The sequence below is a fragment of the Rattus rattus genome, chromosome 15 (genome assembly GCF_011064425.1).
Source record: "Rattus rattus isolate New Zealand chromosome 15, Rrattus_CSIRO_v1, whole genome shotgun sequence".
NCBI lineage: Eukaryota > Metazoa > Chordata > Mammalia > Rodentia > Muridae > Rattus > Rattus rattus.
The window spans coordinates 78510265-78519206 of NC_046168.1; the positions used below are offsets into that span (position 1 = coordinate 78510265).

Below are 8942 nucleotides of genomic sequence, written 5' to 3' on the forward strand. Positions count from 1 at the left end.
ACTATGCCACCCATGTGGACTCCAATTTGCAATCTTCCAGCTTCACCCTCCTAAGGAGCCCACCATGTCTGTATCCAGCACTGAGTGTTCACTGCCGATCTTACTGTCCACTGTGGAGAGTTGACGGACTTTCTTATTTCTCAAATGAATTCTCTTTTAAAAACAAACAAGGCTAGGAGATGTGACAGACACAGATTCCTTGCATGCCCAGGGCAACAATTAAAATGCAATAAATGCCTTTTAAAGAACTTTTAAATTACTTCTTCCAGAGCTGCATTTTCAAGTTTTGGGTCTTTCGAGATTTTTTTCTTCTAGACATTAGAGTCTTCAGTACTGCTACGCTGCAGACTTTCTAGAGCTGTGACCTTCAACCTTCCTAATGCTTGACTCTTTAATACAGCTCCTCAGGTGCTGGTGAAACCCAACTATAAAATTATTTGCATTGCTACCTCATAAATGTAATTTTGCTACTGATAAGAACTGTAATGTAAATATCCAACATTTCCAATGGTCTTAGGTTAGCCCCAAAGGGGTCATGACCCACAGGTTGTGAACAACTGTTGTAGCGCATGGTCCAAACCCACAAAGGCAGTCAACTGTGCCAGTAAAGTGACAAAAAACTAGTGACTCAAATGCTTTAATTTTTACATTATAAAAGGGGGAATGAACGACATACCAAATTTCACGTTGCTACCTATCTGGTGATTGTTCTTTGACCATTCTTACCAACCATATATTTTAAAATTGTAAATGCTCAGCTAAGCTGGCACTTAAGACCTGACAATCCCTGGGCTGGAGAGATGGCTCAGTGGTTAAGAGCACTGACTGCTCTTCCAGAGGTCCTGAGTTCAATTCCCAGCAACCACATGGTGGCTCACAACCATCTGTAATGAGATCTGATGCCCTCTTCCGGTGTGTCTGAAGACAGCTACAGTGTACTTATTTATATTCAATAAATAAATAAAATCTTAAAAAAAAAAAAAGACCTGACAATTCTTGGGCCCCTCAGACTGATCTCTCTGCCTGCAAAGACCACACAGTAGCCCCTGACACTTTGCCCCTTGCAAAGAACCCCCGCCCTTTCTCGTCCAGTCTTCTGAGTCTGGGGTCTCCTGAGCCCCTGAGTGCTAACTTAAGTTTTAAGAGTCCCCACCAGCTTTCCCTCTCTCTTTCTATCTCCTGTGGTAAGGGGCCATATTTCTATTTCCTGTGGTAACTAGCCATATTTCTAGCCTAGATCATTGCCCCCTCTAAACACAAAATCAAACAATGCTGTCCCCTAGCACCAAGCCCCAGCAGGCCCTCAAGTGAAATCCTCCAGCCTCCATTCCGGTCCTCATTTGGTCACCATTTCACGGGCTTCAATCTATGGCCTGGCATCTGGAATAACTGTCGCCTACACTTCCTTTCCATGTTCAAAGCCTTAGAGCGCAGGTATGCAACATTTCCAACCTAGCTATCCAAAATCTCTAGACAGACAGACTGAGTGACTTGTCTGTTACTGAGATCACACAGAGCTTCAAGTACACCCCGCAGATGTTCAACCCCTGACCTACACTCCCACCCTGTCAGGGGTCGTCTAATGGTTCGATAAATTCCTTGATGTAGCTGTAACCCCAAACTGGCTATGGTGGGGCAGACCTGTAATTCCATCACTCAAGAAATGGAGGGTAGAAGATTCAGAATTCAAAATTATCCTTGGCTATGCATAATCAAATTAAAAGCCAGCCTGGGCTAAATAAGACCCTGTTTCAAAAAGTATAAATAAATAAATAAATAAATAAATAAATAAATAAATAAATGTATGCAAACCCCAACTTCAAGGTAACAGTATTATGAAGCAGGGCCTTTGAGAGACAGTTGGGTCATTCAGTCAAGGTTCCTAAATGGAAAGCGTAGCCATATAAACTTAGGATAAGGAGTGTGGTGCCCTTCCACCCAAGAAGGCACACAGATACCATCTACCAGCCAGGACCAACCCACTGCCAGACACTGACTCTGCCAGCACCTCCTCCTTGAACCTTTCAGTTTCAAAAACTCACAGAAAATGAATTTCTGTTACTCATAAACCAGCCGGTCTACCGGAATCGGAATCGTAGTCCAAGCAGCCCAAAGGAACTGATAGAGCACTTCTAAATGCAAAGCTCATCACGTTACTTCCTTCCCTAAACAGCTCCAGCCCTGGAACTCAAAGTTCACTAGCTCTTTTTACAGCTCTCAGCCTGCAGCTTACACAGTGCTCAACCACAATCCCTGCTACTGACTTGAAATTCCGGTCTCACCAACCCCACCTAGTCCTCTAGGCTATTCATGCCTCAGGTCCCTGTGGCTCTAACAGGTCTATGTGCTCCTAGCTCATCTGACAAGCTGAGTCATAACATAACAGCTCTGTACCTGGACACACACTTTCAAACCCCAAGGAGTTCAGAGCCTGCAAAGCTCAGGCATGAAGTCTTAGAGGGAAGGGAAACCCGGAAAACCAGGCCTCTGGGAAATAACATTTGAGTTTTATCTGTTACAACAGCCTGCTTCTTCTCTGGAGATCCAAGTGACTGGGAGGTCTTTTTTTTTTCTTCCCACGTTTATTTAGCTGGTGTATCTTGGAGTCTGAAATGTCGTTTCTCTCAATTTTTTTGTCATGTATTTTCTCTTAAAATTCACAGGCTAGCAAAATGCTAATCAGTTCTCTAAGTCAGCATTCTGAAAGCACCCTCCCCTACCACAAGCACAGCAGAAGTGGCCCACACAGGGCTCTACCAGACATTCTGGAACCCAACACTTCCCTCCCAGCTCCTAGCCTACTTAACTCCAGACCTGGAGAACCCACAAAGGGCAGGAACATCACCTTCCAGCCTTTAATTCCCTCTCAAGAGAAGACAAACGCAAAGTAAATGTCTGTTTACTTATTTTTTTAGACAGGATCTCAGTCAGGTTGACTCCAACTTACTGTATAGCCAAGGCTGGCCTTTGACCTCAGGTCCTCCTGGCTCCACCCCCAGGGCTGAGATCACAGGTAGTCCCACCATCCCCACAGTTCCTAAGAATCTACTCCAGTGCTTGTCTGCTGGGAGCAACCAACTCTCAACCCAGAGAAAGAGAAGTTGCCTCTGGGTTTATCTCCTTACCGGAGGAATTGTTAGAATTGGTGATAATGGTTCTTTCTTTTTTCTTTTTTATTAAAAATATAATCACTATGGATCAAAGGTATTTTTTACATTAAAGTGTATACAGTTTTACCAGCTTCCTATTGAAGAAACTGTATCTGATTTTTTTTTTTGTATCAGATTTTAAACTGTTCTTTCTTTCAGCTGAAACACCATTCGCAGTTCCAGAACAGAGGCACACAGAGGAGCAGGCATTTAGTTAATGATTGTTGAGTGAATCATAGCTGTTTACCACTCTCTGGCAGAGAACAAAGTATCGGCTGCTTCACAAACTTTCAGAGAGAAAAACAAAAAACAAAAAAAACAAAAAAACAAAAAAAAAATCTAAGCAGATACTGTTACCTTCTGTCTGGCAATCTACCTAGCTGAGCTACATTTTTTAAAAGTAAACTTTTAAAGGATGCTCAAACTATCACTGTAAGTGAAAATTTCAAACTGCTAAGTTTATCCCCAAAAGGACTCTCCTGAATCACTTTGACTGGCAACTTGATGTCTGGCAAATGTAGGTCATATACATTTTTACAGCATAGGTAAGGACTCTCTAGGAAGTCCCCCTCCCACAAAATGTTTATCTCTAGAGGCATAGGCCGGTCAACAACAGTGCTACCCATCTTGGCTTGTTCTTTTAAGTACCAGGTAGGATCTAAAGCTCTCCAAGACACATCTACACGAGGATGCTTAAATTGTTTACAACTTCGAGGCTGTGGACAGTTAGAATGTTGCAGATTCGGAACTAATGTTGTCTTGGGTTATCATGTTTCCTGAATAGCCACTTCCCAGACACCTGTGTCTGACCCAGCATTCTTTTAACACTGTAGAGACAGCAACCTTCCCCCAAGTCCAAAGCTGAGAACAGCATTGGACAGCACTGGAGACCTTAAGCACGGGTTTTTCCCATGGCTGTTCAATGACAGACCAAATGTATTTGGAAGATGCCTCAGTTTATGACTAACTTTTGTCTCATGACTGTAAAAGCTCCTGTTATCACTTCCAGGGTAGTGCATTCCATATATACCCAGGGCTTGGTCACTCAGGTCTGGACCAGAACAGACTCTCTCTTGTCCCCTCTGGAATGAGGCTGTATTTTGATTAGCTAGATCTACCTCTCCAGACCATACGTGGTTTCTACTTAACCTCTCTAGCACTGAAGCAGTAAGAACTGGATGCCATGTTCTTTTAATAGAACACACAGCCATAGTCACTGAGTGATATCTACTTCCGGGAGGAAAATCAGGTTCTCAAACTAAAGAAATTCAGGCTAGATACGGTTGTACACCCCTGTAAACACAGTATTGAATAGGCTGAAACCAGAGGATTGCTTTGACTTTGAGGACAGCCTAGGTTACACAGGAGACTATCTCAGACAAAGAAAGAATCAAACAAGGGGGGGGGGGTTAGCTCAGAAGATAAAGGCATTTGCAGCTTTGCTGGGAGGAGAGAATTGATTCCAAGAAGTATCCTCCGACTTCCACATGTGAACTGAGGCACATATGTACTCGAGCACACTTACACATGCGTGTAATGCAGTCTTTAACTAAGTAAAGAAAAGCGAACAACTGCAGTCGTGGGCGGGGAAGCTGGATTACACCTCTTATTGGTGCTGGTAATTACCCTTCCTCTTGGGCTTCCAGAAGCCCAAGGTCTTTAACAAAGAGTCTTTTTACCTTTAAACCTCCCCAAACTGCTGGTGTCAACAGGAGACATGGGATTTCTGGAAGAATTAAATACGGCCAAAGTTTCTGCTCCTTGGAATGGGCTCCAGTTCCAACGCGTGAAAACTGAGGGGATTTATAGAAGAAAAGAGTCCTGCAGAGTTCAGCTGCCTCTCCCCAGTTCCTGACCCTGGCATACACTTTAGTCACTTTTGGGGAACACTCAGGCATCTTCTTTTCAGGGAGATTTAGTTTCCACTTTGAAAACTTAAGGGTTTAAACAGACTGTCACAAGACAGCAGCATAATTTAGAGGAAGGAAGAAAGGTTAACACACTGCCGGGATGACATGTGTGGATGAGTGAGTAACACACGGCATCCAGGCTGCTCCCTGCTAGTATTCCTCCAAACCTAAGTACTCCCACAGATCCTGAAGAGAACATGGGGCAGCACACCTATTCTTAATTCTCATACAACAAGACACACCTTCCATCCGTTTAAGACTGACTACTCTGGAGGTGGAGAGGGTGGCGCATGCCTCTAGTCCCAGCACTCCAGTACTCGGGAGGCAGAGCCAGGTAGATCTCTGAGATCAAAGCCAGCCTGGTCTACAAAGTGAGTTCTAGGACAGTCAGGGATATATAAAGAAACCCTTTCCTTTCTTGGGGAAAAGAAAAGAAGAAAGGGAGAGAGAGAGAGAAAGAAAGCAAAGATCTTATTTATCAACAACATCTCATCTGGAGCAAGCAGTAGAGTGCATCACAAGTACTGTTTGATATTTCACAAGAAACTCTACCCAATGCATCGATAGAAAAATACAGCCGCTCCTCAACAAGAGAAGAAACTAGGTTTGTCTGTCTGGGGCATGATCTTTCTATTCAATTTCCCAACAACTGCAAATAAACTCTTGCAAGTTCCAGCCAATCTGAAGCATTTCTCCGGATCATAATGGCTATCTAGATGGAGCAGATTAAATTTTCTAGGAATTCAACACCACTCATTGAACTTGTTCCTGTAAGGGTCCAGAGCTGGTCTCTGCAATTGTTTCTACTCTGAGCAAGCTACCTGTCTCGAATTTCTGGGCGATTCTGGGTACAGGACATGTGCTCAGGTAAAGCACCTGATTTTGCCGTTTCATGCCATTGAAGAACTAAGAAGAAACAAACTCTAAAAAAAAAATCTGAAAAAAAATCAATCCATGTGTTATCTTGGCTAATGAGCAGCCACAAAAATGTTGGGTTTTTTTTTCTTTCTTCTTTTATTTTTTTAATTTTTTTGGTTACACGTTCTCTATCAGAACGAACCTTACAGAACTTGCAAGCCATCAAGAACCTGCACACAGCCTCTCAGTCCGCACGCAGAGGGCAGCCAGGCGGGCGGGTTCCCGAAGCTCCTGAGGCCGCGGGCCGCGGAGGGGGAAGGGATGGAGCCCAGGGGGGCGCGCGCTGAGGAGGGGCACCCGTCTCCATGACGACCTCGCGGGTGGCGGAGGTGGGGGGACTGCAACTGGGGGACCCGCGGGGACCGGCCTACCGTGTAGCCGCGCTCCAGATCGCTGTCCTCGTGGCGAAAGGACGGGATGTAGACCTCCATGGCCGCAGCGGGGACGCGCCACTCACCGCTCCGCCGCACCGCGTAGGCCGCCCGCCTCCCGCTCCCTTCTCGGCGCGCGCGCGGCAGGGAGGTGCGCGGCCTGGACCCAGGTCGGCGGCGCGGGGTTGGCGGGCGCGGGCGGCGTGGGGCTCGGCGGGGCGGAGGTGTGGGGCCTGCAGGGCGGCGCGGATCAGCTGGGCCCGGGAGGCGGGGCTTGCGGGCCGGAGTCTGCATCGGCGGGTGTGCGCGGCCACGCGGGGCGCCACCCGGGTCGCTCCAGCCCTTCGGGCTCCGGGGGTCTGCGGGACACCACCCCAGACTGGGAGGCGACGGAGGGGAAAAACGACCGCGCTTCGAGATGCTGCCCAGCTTGCTTCTGCTTTCGTTCTGACCGGCAGAGCTTGCCAACTTTCACCGGGGCTCTGGTGCTGCGCCCCTTTCAAGCTAAGCCTTCTCAGCCTGCGAATGGAACCGCACAGCCTCAAGGTGGCCAGTGCGCGCTCTAGTTCCAAGGCATTCACTGCCTCTGAGAGTCTGTAAGTGGATAGGATGGAGGAGGTGGTTGCTTAAAAGCCTGGTGGTGACCAGAGGTGCTTGCACCTCTGGCTGGAGCTTAACAGCTTCAGTAGTTCAGGAAACTTGGTTACTGTTACTCAAGGAAACTGAGTTTCTTAGGTTAGAGCAGAATTTGGAAGAAACTTGTGGGACACTAAGATGTGGTGTGGTGGGTTGTCAAGAACAAAACTGACCAGCCAGAGGCTTTCTGGGCACCTTTGCACTCAACTCACTTTGCCCTTGTGGGCAGAGGACATTGCAGCTTAAACTCTATAGAAGATGAACCCTAAATCATAGAGAAAGTGACCTGGGTTCTTGCTTTAAAAGTTGTCTGCTGGGGACTTTAACAAGTCCTTCTCCAGCGCCTCATCTGAAGAGGCACTCCCCTTACCCAAACACCTATAGCCTCCGGATGTGATCTCTTAACCTTCACCTCCTGATGGAATTCCACAGTCCTGTGGTCCCTGCTGATTCAGAAACTACTTTATAGATTACCTTGGCCACTGGCAAGTATCACATGGTAATGTGTAATTTCTCTGTCTTTAGGGTACATTTTAGAGAGAATGCGCCACTCCTCCGAGAGAATCTAATCAAGATTGCAATTGCCTTTTAAACAAGGGTAGGGTGTGATGGTCCTTGCCTTTAGTTCCAGAACTAAGGAAGCAGAGGCAAGTAGATTAAATGTAAATTCTCGGACAGCCTGGGCTACAGAATGAGACCTTGTCCAAAAGAAAAACAACGACAGACAAAAAGGTATTAGAGCCAACAACATGACTCAGTGGGTAAAAGCGCTTGCAGCCAAACGTGACAATACCTGGAACCCACATGGTGGCAAGAGAGAACCAATTGCACCGATTGTCCTCTGATCAACACACACAGCAAATAATAAAGAAACGCACAGTACTTCCTACCCTGGTTAATTAATGTTTTTGTCAGCTTGGCACAAGCTCAAATCAAATGGGAAGAGGAACCTTCGTTGAGGAAAGTGCCTGTATCAGATTACCAGTAGAGAAGTCTGTGGGGGCTTTGTCCTTGATTGCTAATTGATATAAGCAGAGCCAGCTCTGGGCAGTTGGTCCTGGCTGGCATAAGCAAACAAACTGGCAAGCCGTGGGAGAGTAGCAAGACCTCTGCTTCAAGTTCCTGCCCCGAGTTCCTGAGTTCCTGCCCTGACTTCCCTTCATGTGGTTTACAAGTTGAAATAAACCCTTTTCTCCCCAAGCTGCTTTTGATCATAGTGTTTTTTAACAGCAGTAGAAACCAAACTAAGATACTTTTCTGTGGTACTATATCCAGTGCACTTTTCTAGAAGGCTTTATAGAATCTAAATACTTAGACAAACTAGTGGGGTAGAGAAGGCTTCGTGTCAGGTCCTGGTGAGGAAGTGTCCCCTACAACACTTGGCAGTGGGACTTACATTCAGGAACTCAGTAGTGCTAATGGATGGGTTGCGTTTTGATATCTTAGGGGTTTTGCTTTTGTAGTTGAACTGTTTGTTTTTTAAAACAGGATCTCACTATGTAATCCAGGCTGGGGTCAAACTCAAAATCCTCTTGCCTTGCCCTCTTGTTGTGTGACAGGGATCATAGGTTTGTAAACTGCCCCCCACCCCAACACGAACACGAACACACACATACACAGGATGCTTCTAGCTACCAAGAACAATAATATCTTATCTCCCCACCCTTTTTTCTTTTGCTTTAATTTTGCAGCCAATGCATTCAGTTTTTCTCCACTTAGTTAAGGTTGTCTGTAGGTTTGTGTTATGTAGGCTCTCCTGGGTTGAGCTGAGTCTCTTCTGGTCATTGTTTACTCAGGACTTGCAACATGAAGGGACATCAAAGGCCCTATCTGTATCTGCTGAAATGGCCAAGTGATACGTCTCCAGGTCTAATAATGGGTTTTAGTAGTTGCTGCTTGCATATGCTGGAACATTCTAGCTTCCCAGAGGCTCCTCTTACATCTCCACTGCCAGACAA

General features: G+C 46.1%; 1 protein-coding gene across 2 annotated transcripts in view; it reads right to left on the reverse strand.

The window, feature by feature from the left end:
• Nucleotides 1-6915, reverse strand: part of Snx24 (sorting nexin 24) — a 147146-nt gene extending 140231 nt beyond the window's left edge. The window contains exon 1 of one of the 2 annotated variants that reach the window (XM_032885392.1): nt 6349-6905. In XM_032885392.1, coding sequence (XP_032741283.1) covers nt 6349-6642 — 294 coding nt within the window. In that variant the 5' untranslated portion in view covers nt 6643-6905. Of the gene's footprint in view, nt 1-6348 lie in introns of both variants that reach the window. The other variant, XM_032885391.1, reaches the window with a different exon arrangement.
• Nucleotides 6916-8942: the final 2027 nt, after the last annotated feature.